The sequence below is a fragment of the Gossypium hirsutum genome, chromosome D08 (assembly GCF_007990345.1).
Source record: "Gossypium hirsutum isolate 1008001.06 chromosome D08, Gossypium_hirsutum_v2.1, whole genome shotgun sequence".
Taxonomy (NCBI): domain Eukaryota; kingdom Viridiplantae; phylum Streptophyta; class Magnoliopsida; order Malvales; family Malvaceae; genus Gossypium; species Gossypium hirsutum.
Genome location: NC_053444.1, coordinates 16,907,549 through 16,927,584, shown reverse-complemented (window position 1 = coordinate 16,927,584; position 20,036 = coordinate 16,907,549). Strand labels below are relative to the sequence as shown.

Here is a 20,036-nt window from a genome sequence, read left to right as displayed (position 1 = left end):
AATCTTGCATTCACTTGTACATTTTGTAATATCCAAGTTTAAGATTTCAAGAATGTGAAGTTTATATATTCCCTATCATTCCTTGTCATTTGTGAGGGAAAAAACACATAAACCACTATAAATACTTTAAGTTGCTCTATATTTGTTTTTTTTTTTTGACATGACCATGTGTGAATGTTTTTATATTTATTTTAGTTTAATTTTTATAATAGTGTAAATTACATCAACAGTCACTCAATTTTGGGTAGCTGACAAAACAATCACATTATTTTCATTTCAGTCACTCAACTTTTAAAAAGTGACAAAACAGTTCTTTTTGTCGTTTTCCGTTACAGACGTAACGATAAAGTGACGTGGCAGATGACGGCTTGCTTGGTGCCATTAACCATCCAGCTGGCCAGTTAGCATCAATTTAAACAACCATATCAGCAGCAATTTAGGGTTTATGCAGTAGAATAAGAAGAGAAGAAGAAAAAGAAAAAGAAGAATGAGAAGAGAAAAAATGGAGACGCTTGAAGATAAAACAGATGAAAACATGTTCCCTCCTCTGTAAATTCTATTAGACTTCAATTTCCCCTTTCATAAATCTTTGGGTTTTCATGGAGGAAATCAATTGGGATACCTTTTTTCTTGAGGTTGACTTACCTGATTTCGGGGATATCTTAGATAATGAGCCAGAACAGGTAACGAAACCTCCTCTTCAACCTTGTTCGACCCAGAATCCCGATGAAGAACCGACGTTGTCTTCGTGGATCGAGGAGATCAAGAAGGTTTTGATAGAGGATGATAATTTTGATCATATGGTTGAGACTCAACTTGTCCCCGATGATGATTTCTTGGTCGATTTATTGGTCACCTCCTTGTAGCGGTAGCGATATCGTTGGCGTTGACGGTGGTGATTTGCACAAACAAAGCCAGACCCACACCGACGTCGATAAAGACAATCCCATTGCTAAGAAACAGAAAAGGTATAAATTGATATTCCCAATTTATCGTATTTGTTTATTGTTCTTTGAAACTTCATTTTGTTTCAATTTTGTTAGTTGCATGTTTAATTTGAGGTAGAGGTGTAATAGCTTACCTGAGGAACTCAATCTCAATCTAGTTTTACTTTTAAAGATTGATTGATCTTCCCAATTTTCATACAAACCCAAGTATTTTGTAAATACCCAAAACTGAAGATAATAAATGGTATTACTTCAATTGATGGATTTGAATGGTTTCTTTTTCAGACAGTTGAGAAATAGAGATGCAGTTGTGAGATCAAGGGAAAGGAAGAAAATGTATGTCAAGGATCTTGAGATGAAGAGTAGGTATTTAGAAGGGGAATGTAGACGATTGAGCCATGTGCTTCATTGCTAAGAATCAAGCTCTTCAGTTTTTCTTTTCCTCCTCCCCTTAATCACAATCAATTTTTGTTGTTTTGCCTAAACCAACCCAACCCTTCAGATTTTTTCCCTAAACCCACCCCAAACCTTGACCCATCAACTACTTCACCAAAGTGGCAAGTTAACTGGTCACATCAGCTAGTTAACTTGCCACATCAGCGGTCCTGCTAGTGTCTTAATGGAAACGGTTAATCAATAACTGTTTTATCACTTTTTTATAACATTAGTAATTGTTTTGTCATTTTTTAAAAATAAAGTGATTGAAATTAAACAAATGCGACTGTTTTGTCAGCTACCCCAAAATTGAGTGACTGTTAGTGTAATTTACCCTTTTATAATATGTGAGATTTATTAGGATATATTTTAATTGTCGGTCCAATCATGAATTTTAATGTTGATTAGAGTTATAGTTATTTGAATATAAACTTAAAGAAATAATCTATTTTGCAGTCACGCAAATTGATAAATTCAGACGTATTTGCATTTTACCGGTCCTTATTCAGCATCATAACAAAAACACCACTGCAAGGCTTGGTTTCCTAGCAGAAACGGGGCAATGTGCTTATGACCCTTGATTTACAACTTAATAGGCGATCATATTGGAATTAGTATCATCAGCAAGCAAAAGGAATTTCAAGTGATTATCAATCCCTAACAGAACCAGCATGACATCCTCCACACGCAAATAAGACATGTCTCCTGCAATGAATTCAGACACACTGCCATCAATTTCAATCGAACTACAGCCTGGTACCTTTTTGACCTTCTTAGCCCCCATCTCCTTCCTCACCTTCACTACCCAATCCCATTGGTTAGAAGAGGCATACATGTTAGACAGCAGGACATGAACCCCACCATGGTCGAGACCTCGCTCAACCAAGCTCTCAACTGTCTCCTTCCCCAACTCAACATCACCATGCACCCTACAAGAATTGAGCAATGCACCCAGCACATAAGAGTCAGGTTCCATAGGCATCTCTCTTACTAATCTCTTTGCCTCTTCAAGCAGACCAGCTCTCCCTAAAAGATCTACCATACAACCATAGTGCTGGACACCTGGCTCAATACCATAAACCACACTCATGCAATTGAAGATTCTTAACCCTTCATCCACCAATCCCATTCGACTACAAGCGCTTAGGACACATATAAAAGTAACTTCATTAGGAATAACCTTTTCACTTTGCATCCTACCAAACAACTGAATTGCATCTGCACTTTGACCATGATTAGCTAGGCCTGAAATCAAAGAAGTAAAAGCAAATGCATCCTTATCTGGCATCTTTTCAAATACCGAACATGCTATCTCGATGCAGCCGCACTTGGCATACATGTCAACAAGGGCAGTGCCTAAAATCCTATCTAACTCCGTTCCATTTCTATCCACATATGCATGGATCCACCTTCCATGATCCAAAGATCCAAGATATGAACAAGCAGTGAGGGCTCCTACGATCCCGGCATGATTTGGACGAAGACCAGTAAGCTGCAAATCATTAAAGAGTTCCAAAGCCTCTCTAAACATCCCCATATGCACATACCCAGTAATCATTGCACTCCATGAAACTTCATTTCTTTCGGGCATTTGATCAAACAGTTCCCTTGCAAACTCAACGTGGCCAGATTTAACATACCCATTAATCAAAGCGGTCCACGTAATGACATCTCTGCAAGTACTTACATCAAACAGTTTACGAGCTGCTTCCACTGAGCTCCAATTGGCGTACAAATGGATCAACCCGTTTAGCACAAAATCATAAGATTCCCAACCCAACTTAATCACTTGAGCATGAGAAGCTAAGCCCACAGGAGAATTGTCAGTGCAGGCTCGAAGAACGAAAGAGAAGGTGTAGTTGTTGGGCAAGAAGCCAGTTTGAAGCATGTTTTTGTATAAAGAAAGGGCGGTGGCATTTTCGTTTTTCTCCACAAAAATTCTGATGATGGTGTTCCAAATAAAGGTGGTGCGGTGTGGAAGAGAAAGAAAGAGTTTGTAAGCATGAGAGATATCAGCGTTGGAAGAGACAGCGAAGAGGGAAATGATTTTACCGGCCGCAAAAGGGTCCAAACGACTGGCTGAAACGATAAGATGAGAGTGCATCTGCTTGATTTGAGACATTGTCCGACATTGCTCCAGCAAAGAAAGGCACCTTTGGCTAGCCTTCACGTATTTGGAGGCTGACATTGTCAACTTAAACCATCTTAATTGTTTATTTTCTGGTTCTAAGCAAATGTTCGTGTATTAGTATTGGGCAAGTGAAAGAAAGGGAAGTGGCTGATGAATTGAATTTGAGAGAAAATGATCTACTTTATTTTCACCAATGGACACCAGCTTAACCTATACAAATTCCAACAGTTTTACAACCATATCGTATCAGAATAAGATGAGTTAATGAGAGCAACTTTCGTGTTTCAAATTACCTTTTAAACCTAACCTCAAAAGTTTTTGGCTTTTCAATGTAAAATTATTAAAATATCCTCATTTATTTTAAGTTTTCACTTAACATTTAGCAAGGAGCATGTAAAGTTAAATAAAAAAAACTTTTTTTTTCTAATATGATTTATATTAGTTTCTTAAAAAGTATTTACATTTTATATTTATATTAAATTATTTAAATTACCATTTAACTTATTTTTTGCACAGTAACGAAAAACACTTTAAATTAATAAATTATACTTTTTCAAAAGTACTTTTCAAACACTGCATAATTAGAAAACTAGCCATAACAAGACTTAACAAACTCTTTTTTTTTCTTTTATATTTTACATATTACAGTAGGAAATTATGACTAAATTACCAAATAAAGTCCTTTTTAAAAAAATTACGAAAATAGACCAATTTTTTAAAAAAAATTACAAAAATAGGTCGTTTTTTATAAAAAAAAAAACACTTTCAACTGTTGTTGTTTTCAAGGAAAACTCAGTAAAACACTTCCAGCTAGAAGTGCTTTTCCCTTTTGACCAGTAAAACACTTCCAGCTTTCTAAGTTTTCCCTGGAAAGTACTTCCAGTTGAATACGTTTTGATTTTTCCTGGTTGTGTCACTCAACACATCTCTCGGTACAATGTCGCCAACACGGCAGACCCCAACTAAGTTCGCCCACTGCTCTAAAATCGACGAGTTTCAGCAGCCACCTTAGATAGACGAGATTTCGTGACTTATCTGGCACTAGGATACCGCCAATGATCTAAAGGATGTACACCCGAGCGTATTGTTTTATTTGGACTTTAGTCAAATCCTCAACTAGCTCCATGAAATTTTTTCATATCCAAGCCATTTCGATACGACCTCCGTAAATTGTCTTTGGAGCCGCACCCAAAAGATCACCACATACGACTTCCTAATCAGCAAATTGAGCAGACCTAGTAACTACCGACCTGTCCACGGGTAACCCCAATTGTAAATGTACGTCCTCTAGAGTGATAGTACACTCGCTGCATGGAAGATGAACTGTGTGCGTCTTGGGTCTCCACCTCTCCACCAACGCGCTTATGAGTTTCGAGTCCAACTTACACCTCCGGCCTACAAGGGCCACGTGCCAAAAATCGACTTCCCTCAATTATGGTTTGATCAACAGTGATGGAGGACCGGGTAGATTACGAATATGGCATTTTAAATTCGATCTTCTACCTATTTACGTAAAAATTATAAAAAAATATTAAGTTAAAATATAACAATGAAATAAAAAAATTAAACAAGATTAAAAATTATTCTTACCATTTACAATTGATTGACGGAGATGTGCTTGTTATCAAGACGGATTAGAAATCCGACCATTGCTAAATTATATAGAACACGAAAAAATATTAATAAAAAATATTTATTAAAAATATTAATAAAAATAGAATTTAGATAGAAATAAATTTTAGTAAAAAATTTAAGAGAGAATTTGAGAGATTTTTGAGAGTTGATTGAGAAATTTGAGAGATTTAAGAGAGAAATGTGAGAAATTAGTAAGTAGGGGGTTATAGTTTTTTCTTTTTTCACCTTTGGGGGTGGGAATGCGCTGAGCTAGATGCGTTTTTGTTAAATGCGCTGAGCTAGAAGCACTTTACTGGTTAGAGCGGAAAAACGCTTCCAGCTGGAAGCGTTTTTGAGTTTTCCTTAAAAACGACACCAACTAGAAGCGTTTTTATCAAAAACAGTCCATTCTCATAACTTTTCAAAAAATCGACCTATTTCCATAATTAAAAAAAACCTTTATTTGATAATTTAGTCGGAAATTATATTAATACAATTTAAATTTATGCTCAGTTTAGTTTCTAAAATAACTTTTATTTTTATATTTAAAAACCTATTTTCATTTCCTATTTTTAAAAATTGAAAGATACATTTAATAAATAGAAGTTAAGAATTTTTTTTTAAATAATAAAAAAATGTGTGGTAACTTTATTTCTATAATGGAAACATGAAAAATAAAATAAATTTTTTATTCAAATCATGATATGAAATTTAATATTTAAAAAATTGCTTAAAAAATATTTTTTAGTTTACATAGATTAGATTTGAATTTATAGTTAAAATCTTTTTATTTTCATCATTTACTTTTACAAAATACTTTTAATGAAAATAATTTTTAATTTTCATGTATTTTCATTTTTCAAAACTCATTTTTAAAATTTCAGCCACAAACATTTTTGTTACATCCCGACATCTAGTACAGGTGAGAGATGCCATTAGAGCAAAAACAAGGTGATCATCTAAAAAATTCTTTAAAATTTTAAACTTTGTAAGAATTATAAAAATTGAGAAAAAATTAATTTGGAAGTTTTAAAATCATTTAAATCACTCTCCAAGATTTGATGGGTTCGAAACTCACAAAACAGTGTAGTGACACTATCCAAGGGGTTAGCAACTGACTTGCAATTGAGTACCAAAACCTGGACCTCTGAGGCTAAAAGCTAGTTAAAAGCGACTTAAATTTAGTAAGCAATAACTCAAATCATAAATAGATATAGAGTATGCATCAATTGGACATTCTAATTAAAAGAAGACTGTCACTGTGGCCAAGTGGATATATCCAATCAACATATTTAACCATGAAAAATTAACACTAACCTGGAAGTGTAAATACCCAACTTTTCTGAACCATTAAAAAAAAACTAAATTTGCATTTAGAATGCTAGAGAAACTATGGTTTAAAAAATGATTAAATCCACCTTTTTGTTGCCCAAATAATAACTAAACTTGACCTAGCCTCAAACGTAAAAAAGATAAACCTCAATGGAAAAAAAGATCTACATGAAAAATATCAGAAAAGATGCATTAGAAGTTTCAGATTCCAGCATGATGCAGAGTGGAGTAAAAGAAAGCAAGACACAACCCTAACAAATACAGATGCATATAAAATAAACAAGACAAATTCACAGTTTGCCTTATAGATAGCAAAATTCATAGCTTCAACTACACCTCTCAACAGTTTTCATCAACCTGAAGAAGAATGATGCCCCCCGATTAGTGTTGTACAACCGTTAGCAATAGGAGGAGAAGAACAGAAACCAAAGGCAATGGCATCTGGCCACACCCAAACCTCCGTCCTGCAGATTCATAATAGGGCTGGATCATTATTGGAAATTTGCAATTTCCCACCGTAGGGGTGGGATCCGTTTTCGTTATAACTGAAACATTTGGAAATTCGCAGGCTTTTTCAAACTGGTTATTCTTCTGAAAATAACTGTTAAAGGCATAAGAAATGTTTCCCCTAGCATCTAGGTTTCCACAAGATGTCCCATAACCGAGGCTAGTGCAGTCAGCAAGGCCACATGCATAGCTCACACTTTGTGCCACTTGTGGGTCATCAAGTGGGGCTGAAGGCTTCATCACGCACCACTTCCTTTCCAAGTACTGTACACCTTTTGCAGGAATTAATGCTCCACTGTTTGTAGTTCCAAGGTTGAGAGGGTATTTAACCTGTCCATCAAAATAAAAAATACCCCAGTGGCGTTCAAAATTCCCTGGATCAATGCTCTTTTCATCCTCATCAATCAAGCTAAATAAATACGCATCTATCGGTACGGGTCTCATTGGGGTTCCTTTCCCACCAGAAATATGAGACATAAAACCTTGATTGAATCGTCGAGCATATTCTATGTTAGCATTTTGGTCTCCATCAGTGGGCCACCCAATCTCCCCAACTATAATGGGCAGATTTCCAAATCCATTCTTTTGTAATGCATGTGCAAGAGTATCAAGATTAGCATCAAACATGTTGTAATATAATGTCCCACCATCATTTAGAGGCGTTGCGTTGCCATCAAAGAATGCATACTCAACTGGGAAATTGGAATCAGTATAGAGACTTATAAAAGGATAGATATTCACCGTGAAGGGAGAATTACTATCATTCAAGAACTTGACAATTTTAAGCATGGGGTCAAAGATATCAGTACGGAAATCACCACCAGACGGATAGGTATTTGAACTTGCATAAACATCAGCATTGAGAGGAACAGTAACCTTTACTTGGCTGCCAATCCCAGCTTTGATCAGGGCAGACTGGATATTACTAAGAGCAGGGAGGGTTATATGAAGATAGCTTCCATTATATGTCTCTAAGAAAGGTTCATTACCAACAGCAACATATCTGTAAAGAAAGTCATGAAAATTAGAAAATGAAACTTGGCAATCCTAGAGTACGAGCCAAAATTTATGTCACAGTCCAACATCTTTAGACATGCAGGCCAGTAGTCATATACATCTTAAGAGATATTCAAAAAAGGATATTTATGTGGTTAACAAGAGGATAGCTATTATACTTGCAACATCTAAACCAAATTTCCCAGCCAAATGCCCTGCCACACATACAGCAAGGCTAAAGAATTTTAAGACCAAGAAGTCGATGTCTACTTAAACAAGTCATTGCAAAAGTTGAGAAGCAAATAAAGTTACAAGCACATTTGCAGGATAATCACAGTGATAGACGCATATCAAGCTTAAAACATTTTTAACCACAGGAGATGAAAAGATCAAAGCATCCAAATCAAAACCAGCCAGAATTTGAATTACATATTAAACATGGCTTCACTAACTAGTCAAGCCTAAAGGTGATTGACCATGTTCCAGAGGGGAACAAGCCTTTTAAGGATGTTTTAACCATGTAAGTCTCAGACTATATCCTTTTAGTTTTGGTTAATTTATTAATAAATTATTTCCAACTCATGAACAAATTTTAGATGTACATTGTAACAGAAGCCATGATTTAATCCAAATTAATATTTGGATAGCATAGATGCGGTGACATAGAAATCCATATTATACAAGCAATCCAGAAAGGAAAAGAGAAAGGGTAGACAGGAGGGAGGGCGGAATAGCTGGCCATGGAAGCGGCTAGTTAGAGAAAAGCTAGTATTATAGCATATTTGAATTGGATCATAGAAGCTTGGTAGCACATAACTAAATACAAGTCCTCGAGAGAAAAGTACCACACTGTTACCTATTCAAAGAATTGGTTTAGAGAGCGTGAGATCATGTAAAACAAGGTTTTCTACTGATCATGCTGGGGTTTTCCCATGACTGTTCCAGTTTCCAGTCTCTGTTTCTAAAGAAACTTCCCTTACACACACTTTACATATCAATCCTTTCTGTATCATATACACATCGGTCAATAGCCATTCCACCCCTCTCTCTAGTCGCAACCTCAGCAAGAGATCCTCTTGCACCCGAACACTAAAATCTTTTCAGCCCTCCCTTCTCTCTCTTTAAAAGACCAGTGCAATAGTTTCCATTTGCCACTTTTACACCTAAACTACTACGTTGCAAAAGCTGAGAAGCCTAGCTCACACTTAGAACGATGCACAACAAGGATTAGCCTAACAATTTACCCTTTTTTAGACCTAAACTACCATAACATAAAGGACGATTACTTTCAATTTCATTAGTAGAACTTTCACAATCTCTAGGGAGATTTGACATCTTTTTATGCAAAATTAATTAGGAATCCTCCTTTGATTTCAACAGTAACACATCAAATAATACAGAGTAAATTGATAGGTGAAGTGAAATCAGATTATTGGAATCAAAAGGACACTTTAGTATAAGAAATGGTTGTTAAATTCAAAAGACCACCACAATTAAATTACTGAAGCTTCAGCTCTAGATTCTAGTAACAGATAAAAACAATTAGGCAAGAAGGATCTTAGCAACATATAAGAACAATGATAGGAAGTGAATCTAATTGAAGACAAAAAGAAAGAAAGCTGACCTGATGTTGACATTATTGGAGGAGATATGTTCGGAGACATTTTTGGCAACCCATTTCTCAGCAGCCTTCATGCTGCCACCCACAGAAGCGAGCATGTCATTTGGGATACCCACCATGACCTCAATCCCAGTCTTACCTAGAGCCTTAAGTATACCATAATCTGCATCAAAAAGCTTCACTTTTTGAATCCCATTCTCTCTCAGCATCCTTACTACTGTGTCTGGGGGCAGAAGGTGGGATGCCTGTGTTCCCCAGTTAACACCAATTCCGTTCACACTCCACAACAAGGTAAACAAACATACAATCCTAATAGTAACTGTAATCCACCCCATATTTTTCCTACCTAGTTTAGGCTTCCTTTGTTCCAAGCCTGTAACGGCTAACACTGGGAGATTAAATGGAACCGGGGAAGCAAATCTAGCAAAAACCGGAAGTTCAAGCCTACGAGGGAGCGGATAGTGTAATTGGCAGAAAAACCGAGCAACAAGCTTGAACTCAGAAACCCATAAAAAGAAACCAGGGAAATGACGTAACAGTGAAAATTGAAATCTACTAGTAGCTATTACTGATAACGAAAATAGAATCAAGGCACCGTCGTTGGTGTAAGCTTATTCAAGAACATATCTTTGCACTGTAGTACTTTGAAGAGAATACAATACTAGCAGAGATTCTTAGAAGATGGAAAAAGTTAGTAAGGAATGGATGTGATGGGTTTAAAGAAAAGGAAAAGAAACAGCAGTAGTAGTCAGAGTGAAACCCAGATTCAGCGGTACAAATAAAATCAGGAAAAAAATGAAAAAGAATAAGTGTGCTTAAAAACGAAGAGACAATGCGGTCTTGAACAAGTTAAGAATCCACCGTTGCAGCAACTTGAGTGAGAAGAAGTTGAGGAATCAGTGAGAGAGAAAGCAAAGCAAAGCAAGTGAGGAAAGAAAAGGACAAAGACAGGAAAGGAAGGGAAATGTGAAGGATAAAACCATGGTGGGAGCCTACGTGACGTGCGAAATGTGTAGACAAGCACGAAACCCGAAAAGCAAACCAAAATAAAATAGGAAGGGGGGGCCCGTGGGAAGCTATAAATAATACAACAAAACTGCTCTAGTTTGACGGAGACATGATGTCGTTTGTCTATTTGATAACTAATGAGAGAGTAAAGTGCGGAACGGCGACCGGCAGTTTTAGGGTTAAGCGCTTGCAGCTGGGATTGGGCCATGCTACAGCTAATGGAGCCTTCGCTCTTATCCAGCCCTCTCCAATTTGAAGGTCAAAATCTCAGGTTTTTCGTCAAGCTTAGTTGTGTCAATAAAAGTTGACATCTTCAAATTTTAAGCCATTACATTTGAATATGATTTCTTTTCGGATTTATTTTAATTATTTAATTTTTTTTGTTGAAGTAGTTGATATAATTATTGTTTTTAATATTTAAAATATTTTAATTTTTTTAAAATTTTTTAAAGTATTCATTAAAACGAGTTTAGTAATTAATTATTCACCTTTTATGGGTTCAGTAAAGGGGTATAAATTGGCCATAAATTTTAAATTTACTCCATATTCGATAAATTTTTTTAATTATAAATTATTAATTATTGTAAATAAACATAATGGGAGATAAATTATTATTTTTATTTAAGATAAATCTTTTATTTATCTCCATTTATCTCTTATTCATCTTTGATTTTGTAAACTTTATCATTACTTTTACCTCAACATTTGTATAATAAATATGTGATTAAAGAGAAGGGGAATACAACAACAAGAGTTACATTCTCTATTAATCTTTGTTCTTTTCTAATTTTTATTTTATTTTCATATATTAGTTGTTTTTCATGACTCTTCAACCAAAATGCAAAGATTTAAAAATATATATATTTAATGTTTCATATCTAAATTATTTAATTAACTAATTATGATTATTTTAATTAACTAACTTGACTATGTAAAAATTTTGAAGAGAAAAGATTTAGAATAATTAAAAATATTAGTAGGGATAGTTGAACACTAAAAAGGGTATTAAATGAGATGAAGTATAATTTTATCTTAAATTTGTAATTTGGGTGACAAGTAGGATTTGATGGAATAATTTCCCAATTTCTAAAATTGGGTAAAATGTGAAAGGACATAAAGATGGGGAGTTTAATAGTTTGAGAGAAAAGAGAAATAAGATAGGTTAAATGAGAGCCCTTTGATCAAGTCTATAAGAGAACTTCATTTTGAGCTATTGGTGCCATGGAATTGGATTTTTAAGAAGAAAATGAGGAATCTGAAAATTCCTTTACAAAACCATTTTCACCTCTTTCTTCACCTCCCACCTTAATTTTAAAAGGTTACAAAGGTAAAGAAGCAATGGGTTCTTCTCGTATCAGTAGTGTAATCTTAATTTGAGTATGTAGTTATTGAAGAGGAAACAAAGGCACTGAAAAGATTGTAGAGTAAAAAGGAAGCAGTTGGCTTTTGTCAAGTTATGTTATAAATATATTATGGATTAAATGAAATATGCCTACCAATTGATTGAATTAGAGTATGATTAAATGGGTAAGATTTAGAGAGTTGTTTACCATGTGGATGTGAAATAAATTTTATTTGTTTTTTTGAACAATTTCTAAAATTACTTATAATCCCTTCTCAATTTTTAAATAAGAAGATAATGTAGTTTAGGTCATTTTCTGTCTTTCAACTGATTGATCATCTCTACTATTCTCGAACCTCTAATTGCTTTGAGTGTAGACTTAAACAAATCGAATTAGTTCACATAATCAAATGTTTATTTAACTTTCAATAGGAAAGTTAATTCTCTTTATAAATTGAAAATTATAAGTATTCTCACGAATAATAAATTTTTTTTTAAAAAAATAAGTTGTCACAAATAATAGAATATCAGTGTACTACAAGTATATAAGTCAAATATATAATTTTAGATTTACAATGGAATACTTTTGTATTCCGAGGATAATACCCAAAAGAGGTATGAACTAAAATTGAATCAAATAGTAACAAAGAACATGTAAAGCTGAGTCTAAATAGCTACTTCCCTAATACTATAGTATAACTAAACATAAATTGAGAGTATAAAAACTAAATATTAATAAAAAAATCTAATTGCATAAATAGTAAACTAGCGGACAAATCAATCGGAAATGACAAATAGGAGTTGATCAATTTCCATGGTTGTAATTAATGTAGACTTAGTAATTTTTATCGGTTAACTCTCAATTGATTCAATTAATACCTTTCGACCTACAATTTTACCAATCTTACAATTTAGTCCGCTTATCTTTCGACTTGATGGATCTAAACTAGATAATTGAATTGGTTCTGGTAAAATCTCATTTCGATCTCATTTACCTAAATTTCCACCTAGAGTATTTAATTTTAGGGTTTTAAGTTCATTCAATTTAATCATATTATCAGTTAAACCCTAAGCTAAGATAACTACTCCACTTTAATTACCTAACTTCCCTAAGATTTTAGTTACAACCCATTCTAATGTCATCAAACTCGTTTAATTCGTAAATCATTAATAAAGCTAATGATAAGGAGTAGGGTTGAGAGATGCTCACTAATCTAAAGACTTCTAATTGTGGAGATCGCCTTTGGACAACAACTGAAATTCTTGTTATGGAAGCATTTGATCACTCTCACCAATTATAAATCCGCAGCAAACGAAAGTGAGAAAAAATAAATAAAGAAAACTAAAGAACAAAATTTATAAAAACTAAATTTTCTAGAAATAAGAATCAAAATAACAAAGTAGTATGAGAAATCTTAAAAACTAACTGCTTAACTACTATGAATAGTAAAAAGCCTTCTTTAATTGTGTTTAAGAGTTAACATTTATAAAAACTAATGATGTTTGACCTAATTGAGACGACTTTGCCCTGAATTACAAGTAAAAAGTTGATTGTACGGACATAAACACCTTTACAGATTTCCATCAAGCCTCAATATCGTGACATCATAAACCCGATGTCAGGACTTTCCAAGTAATTTTCTCAAATCTTTGAAGAAAGACTTGGTTGTCGCGACTTTGCTTCTCAATGTTGCGACGTTGCTGCAAACTTGTGATCAACTTCATCTTTGGCTACTGTCATGGATGTCGCGACTTTATGTTCATCATGCGGTGACCTTGGCCATAGTCTACAAGCATTGTCAATGTTGTTCAAAAATCCTTCTATGTGTATGTGCAGCTTCAGTGTCACGACTTTATGTTCTCCATGTCACGACATTTTGGGCAGTCCCCTAACTCTATTGTTATTTGGTTCAAGTCATTTCCTACACGACTCCATAACTTCATTAGAACTCATTAGGCTCGAGTTGGCCAATTGGTTGATAAACATCATATAAAGACTTGTTTTATTCAATTAAGTATAAATAACATATAATTCATAAAATTATGAAAATGACATAAAAATGCTCAATTACAAGCTCCTTAAATATTGAAAAGAATGTAATTTACCATATCAAATTATGGGAGATCAAATTCCCCTACACTTAAGTCTTTACTTGTCCTCAAGCAAACATATAAACAAACAACATGCAAAATATGACAACCGATCCAGTTTCCAAGAATCACAATTTTGGGCAAAATTACTTTATAACATAATAAATTAATTAATACATTCATCCACATACATAACAATAAAAAACATGCATAATTAAGAATGCCACCTATTATCTCAATTTAATCAAACAATGAGAGAAAGAGAGAAAATTCAGTATCGTTTTATACTATAAACATAACACAACTTGATTCTGATACCAATTAATGGAAAATCGGTTTAGAAAATAATATTTTTAGGCACAGTAAAATTTAAAATTGTTCTTAAAACCTAGCCCCTGTGGTATTTGTAGTAATAAACTATTAACCGAACTTATACTTGTGTAACATCCTATTTTTTTATGGTGTCGAAAATATTAGTTTCGGAACCACAATTCTGACGAGAGAGTTCATAGATATATTTAATTAATATTTATGAGTTAAATATAGTATAATAGAGAGTCGCAATTTAATAGATTTTATTAATTGATCAATTAGTCAAGGTACAAGTGGTGTGTACCGAAAGTAAAGTGGTTTTAGAAAATAAGGTTTTGGGACCTCGTTTCTGTAAATCGATCCCGTGAATATTTTTATTAAGTATTTATGGAACTGTTATATAGGTAAACTGAAGTGGTCCAAAAATTTTAGTGATTGGATGGTTAATTAAGGAAAAAGGATTAAATCATAAAAATAGTAAAAGTTAATCGTATTGGTTTTTATTAGTTAAAAGGCTAAATTAATTAATGTTAAGGGGTTGAAGTTACAAATTTCCCTTTTATTTGTTGGTGTCCAGTTGTTAAATGTCTTATTGAATTTTATAGTTAAATTTTCTATTTAATTTTAATATTAAATTAATATTATAATGGTTAAAATATAAAAAATGAAAGTCATCACTTTGATTTTGGCTTTCTTACTGAAAAAGAATTCAAAAACACCATGGGAGAAGCTTCATGGCTAGGCCAATTTGTTTCTCTTGCATGGTAATGTTTTCTAAGCTTGTTTTTCGTAATTTTTATGTTTTTGATATCGTTGCAATTAGTTCCAACTAATTTGTATCTCTGTTTTTAAAACTGTTAAAGATTTATAAAATTTCCATTGATGTTAATTGAATTTTTTGAATGCTTTTGGTAGATTTTGAAGCTTAGAAATGAAATAGGATTAATTTGTTAAGTAAATTTTGTTAGTTTTGAGTTAAGGACTAAATTGTGAATATGTTGAAATTGGAATAAAATTTTTGTAAATTGTGATGATAGAAGGCTGTATATGGACATAATTGAACTGGGTTTAAAATTTGGAGTTCAAATTTGGAAGTTATAGTAGTTTTGGTTTTAGGGACTAAATTGAATAAAATGAGAAAGTTTAGGGGATTCAAATAATAAAATTAAATTAATATATACTTATAATAAAATGACATATGATATTTAGAATTGATAAACTGAATCAAATTATTGAATAGATAAAAAAATTTGACCAAATTGAAGATAATCAAGGAAATGGCAAAATTTGTTGATTAATCCTTAGAGAGTTGTTTGTTTGTTGTCTTGACCAGGTAAGTTCATGCAATATATTTGTGATTAATTTTTAATCATTTAGAATTTTAATTGTAATTATGTTTAATTAAAATTTTAATTGTTTACGATTCAATACAAAAAGGTGAGATAGAAGATTAAATTAAATACGATGAATTGAAAATTGAAATTAATTATGAAAATGACCTTAAATTGGAATGTAATAGGATATGTTATGTGAAATGCTATCATATTTGAGAATTATTAATTAGTTATTTGTGCTAAGATTGAATTGAATAAATTCAGAAATATTGAATGTTATTTGAAATGTGAAATTGGACTTATGTTGTGATTAACTATATTGTTTATATATATATATATATATGAGAATGATGGATTTTTTTTATTGAGATTATGATAATGAAATGGGGAATTGATTGAAAATAAATGTAAGAAAATGTTACCCTATTAATTGTTCGGGCGGGGTTGGGTATAATTGGCATGTCATAGGATCGAAAGAGTTTAGGGTTATATGACTATGTGTTAGGGAGTGTTGGGCACATCTATTTGTTGATTTTACCAACCAGCACAGGGCGTAATTTATTATTTTTGGATTTATTCGATAGACACTGGGGGCCAAATTGTTGTGTTGGTTGGATCTGTGTATCCGTTCGAGTCCAAGTCAGGTTAATAGGGACATGAATAATGTAAATGGAATAAATGAAATTTATATTGAGTTGTTATGATAATCGGGTGATACATTTGCATATCGAGAATTGATTATACAAGACCAGAGGGGCTAATATGGAAACGTGACAAATTGATGAATTTGATTTGGAATTCACATTATGAAACGAAGTAGTAATTGAAAATAAATTGGAAATTGTTTGTATATTTGGTATAAAGATGAATTAATATGATATGGGAATGAAGTTCATATGATCTAATATGAATTTGATTGAAAATTCAAATTATGAAATGAAGATGATGTTTGGTATTAATTTGAAATGATATGTATTGCGGGTAAATAGATTGTATGATATGATATATATAGTGAACTGATTAAATGATTGTTTGTTTTGTGAATGATATTAAAATATTAATTTAAATGAATTAAAATGTTATGTGATTGAATACCATATGGTTTGATAAATGTTGAACTCACCTTTTGATTTTTGAATTGCCGTGTTAGGCAAACTATATTGAGCTAAGTAGCATGTAGTTTTATATTGTATCTGAGGTAAGTTATTGGTTTAATGCCTATGATCTTACTAAGCATTGTATATGCTTACCTCATTTGCTTTACCATTTCCCTGTAAATTGTCAACTTGCAGAACAAGTTAAGCAGATCGTTCGAAGCCCATGCTATCCCGGTATTAGTTCGGTAGTCCTTTGATCGTATTCATGTTAGAGTATGCCTAAAGACCAATCATGGCATGTCTGTAATCACATGATCGTTTTACCTTGTTTGTTAATATAAGGCATTGCCATTGTTATTTCAGTTTCTTTTCTGTGTGTATAAATAAACTGGTTAATAATAAAATCTTGAGGATAATATGATTATTCTTAAAAGGTACTTAGTCAAGTATTATTGTGAGCTTGGATAACGATAATGCATTGAGACTAATGTGTAGTTGATTGATGAAAAAGTGTTGTCATTGACATAGGGATGTCAAAATCAATGAATGAGTAGGTGTTAGAGAACAACATACCGGATTAACCTGCTATGAATATGTTTCTTAGATTATTATGTAATAGTTACAACATTACTCATAGTGATAACTTTGTATATGATCCTCAGACTTGAGATCATCATTATCCCAACATCGTGAGTTGTATATTTTGACACAGCCAAACGTCTACCATAACAAGTAATACTATAAAGGCTGATGTTGGGTATGCCACAATCTATGTAGTGGGAGATGACTGATCAAGATAGGATTTATCCCTCATACATAATGGGAGCAATATCTTAGGTCTCTTGATAAAGTGAAACTAGAAATGTATGACCATGCTCGAATAAGTTGATATGAGATATCACATTTATTTGTTTATTATAGTCTACTCAAGATATCAAAAAAATATGAGATTGGATTATGCAAGTGTGACTATTCCATGACTTGTGTCCAATCTAGATATTAAGGACAAAAGGATATAATACCTGAAAAAACTATCACAGACACGTTATGTTGAATCATGACTTCTTGTAACTTAGGTAGCAATGATGTATTGCTAGAAGCCATTCATTGCTTGTAATATTAGAAACGTTCTAGTATTACTATTAACGTTAGAATAGCCTACAAGATCACACCCTATAGTTGAAGCAAACATAATCCAAATACATTTGGTATTGTATTCAACTATCATATGAATTAAATTAATTATTGAATTAATTTAATTTGATGGTTAAATATTGAACACATTATACGTACAAATTTGTTGTACACAAATAGAGTACATATTTAAAATTAATATATGAATTTGATTCATATAAAATATTAATTGTATATATTTTACCGAAATTATTAATATAAATAATTATAATAATTTCGGTCAAAATATAAAAGGATATGGAAAATGATATTCTTTTAGAAAGAATATAATTCTTTTTCATGACTTTCCATTTATTTCTCTAATAATACGAGAATAATCTAGTTTTTCTTTATGATAGCTAGTATCAAAAGAAAATAAAAGGAAGATATCCCTTAGTGTTAGAGTTACCAAGTAAACACCCCCCAAAAAAGGTTTAGTAGTCATTCTTGAAAATTCTCTCTGAAAAGTTCAAGAGAATTTTGATGTTTGTTCATTGACTGGGTGGATTACGTAGAGGCTGAGACGTTACTATTACGACTTGGAATCAACATCTCTGGAAGGGATCTTATCAACAACCTTACATCACTTTCAGTTCCGAAAGGTATATTTTCGAGCCTTGTTTCAACCCGATCTGTTCCTCGTACATGGATCTTTGGTTGACGATCGTAGGAATAATTTTTCCGCTACGCCACGGGGCATGTCGACGATCCAACAATTAAGGCTTGGTTATGTGTGGTATGTACCTAAGAAATCTTAAGCTTGTGCAAATGTTATATCTTGAGTGAGTTTGACATTTTGAGTTTATGTTTAAGTAAATATGTGTATGATGGCATTAGTCATGAAAATGGTATATTGATGAGAAGTTTGACTTATATATTTGCTTGCTTTGATGGTGTCTAAATGATATGCTAGAAAATAGGTGTACAAAGATGAGTTTTGAGTTTAGGTATGTTTGAAATGATTTTGTAAGCTTGATGCTTAAGCATGAGATTGTTTGAATGGCTATTTGGTGCTTGATTAGATGATAGTGAAAGCGTCATTGAAGGCTTAATGGGTTGGTATGTATATGTATTTTGGTTGATTTTAAATTTTTTATTGATGTGCCAATTGTGACATATTGGTTAGACATTTAGGGTGGCTGATGTAAATGATGATTTTGGTTGATTTGGATACTTTTGAATTGGTTAAGATGTGGTTTAAATGGAAGCTTGTGGCATCGGTCATTTAAGGTTGAATAGCTTATTTTGTAAAGTATTTTCTAGGTACACATGGCCTAGAAGATGGTTGTGTGCCTTAAATGGCTTATAAGACGACTGTGTGGCCTGTTGGTTTTGGTTGATTTTTGTTACACACGACTACAGAGAGTTACACGGCCCAACGAAATGGCCGTGTGACATATTTTTTATTGTTTGCACTTTTGACCCACACAACATCAGGCTGTTACATGGCTTGCCCACACAACTGTGTGTCTCATCCCACACAGTCTTAACATTTTCACACATTTAGGGGACACGGCCATGTGACCACTGTTTGTATATTTTTACCATATTTTTGTTTTAATTTCAATTTAATCCTTGTCTGTTGTCGGGTTGGTTTAAAGCTTTCGTAAGCTCGATATTAACCTGAAATTGATTTAATTGCATGATATATTTGTTCTTATACGATAGAATGATATTTAGTTGAGTTTTGTAATTATATGTAATTGTTTGGTATTTGTTCGTAACATCCTATTGCTTGGGTTTGGCGACCAGACTGGGTAAAGGATATTCAACTTGTGCTTTGCGCGAAGGTGATCTAGGTCATTTCTCGGCTTTTAGTTGATCAATATTCTTCGCTATCTTCAACCTTCGAATTGTTTTGAGTATGTGCTCAAACTATTCGAATCAACACACAAAATGAAAACTTTATTTAAATTTCAGCAGGAAAGTTAATTCTCTTTATAAATCAGAAACTATGAGTATTCTTGCAAAAATAGAATTAATTTTTTAAAATAAATTGTCACTATTTTTTGACAAAATTTCGGTGTTCAAAAGGTGTATGTTAAGTATGTCTATATGTCTATTCATAGTTCTTATTTATAGAGAAATGGTACACG

The 20,036-nt window shown here is 33.0% G+C and overlaps 2 protein-coding genes across 2 annotated transcripts; both read right to left on the bottom strand.

Moving 5' to 3' along the window:
• Positions 1-1,832: 1,832 nt before the first annotated feature.
• LOC107954719 (pentatricopeptide repeat-containing protein At5g66520-like) lies at positions 1,833-3,660 on the bottom strand. The gene has a single exon (NM_001327626.2). It carries the CDS (start codon positions 3,568-3,570, stop codon positions 1,972-1,974), a length of 1,599 nt encoding a protein of 532 aa, NP_001314555.2. The 5' UTR covers positions 3,571-3,660; the 3' UTR covers positions 1,833-1,971.
• A 2,964-nt stretch (positions 3,661-6,624) lies between these two features.
• LOC107954720 (glucan endo-1,3-beta-glucosidase 6) lies at positions 6,625-11,072 on the bottom strand. The gene is made up of 2 exons (XM_016890365.2): positions 9,587-11,072; positions 6,625-7,969 (listed from the first exon to the last, which is right to left on the bottom strand). Exons 1-2 carry the CDS (start codon positions 9,916-9,918, stop codon positions 6,841-6,843), a joined length of 1,461 nt encoding a protein of 486 aa, XP_016745854.2. The 5' UTR covers positions 9,919-11,072; the 3' UTR covers positions 6,625-6,840.
• Between the last annotated feature and the right edge of the window lie 8,964 nt (positions 11,073-20,036).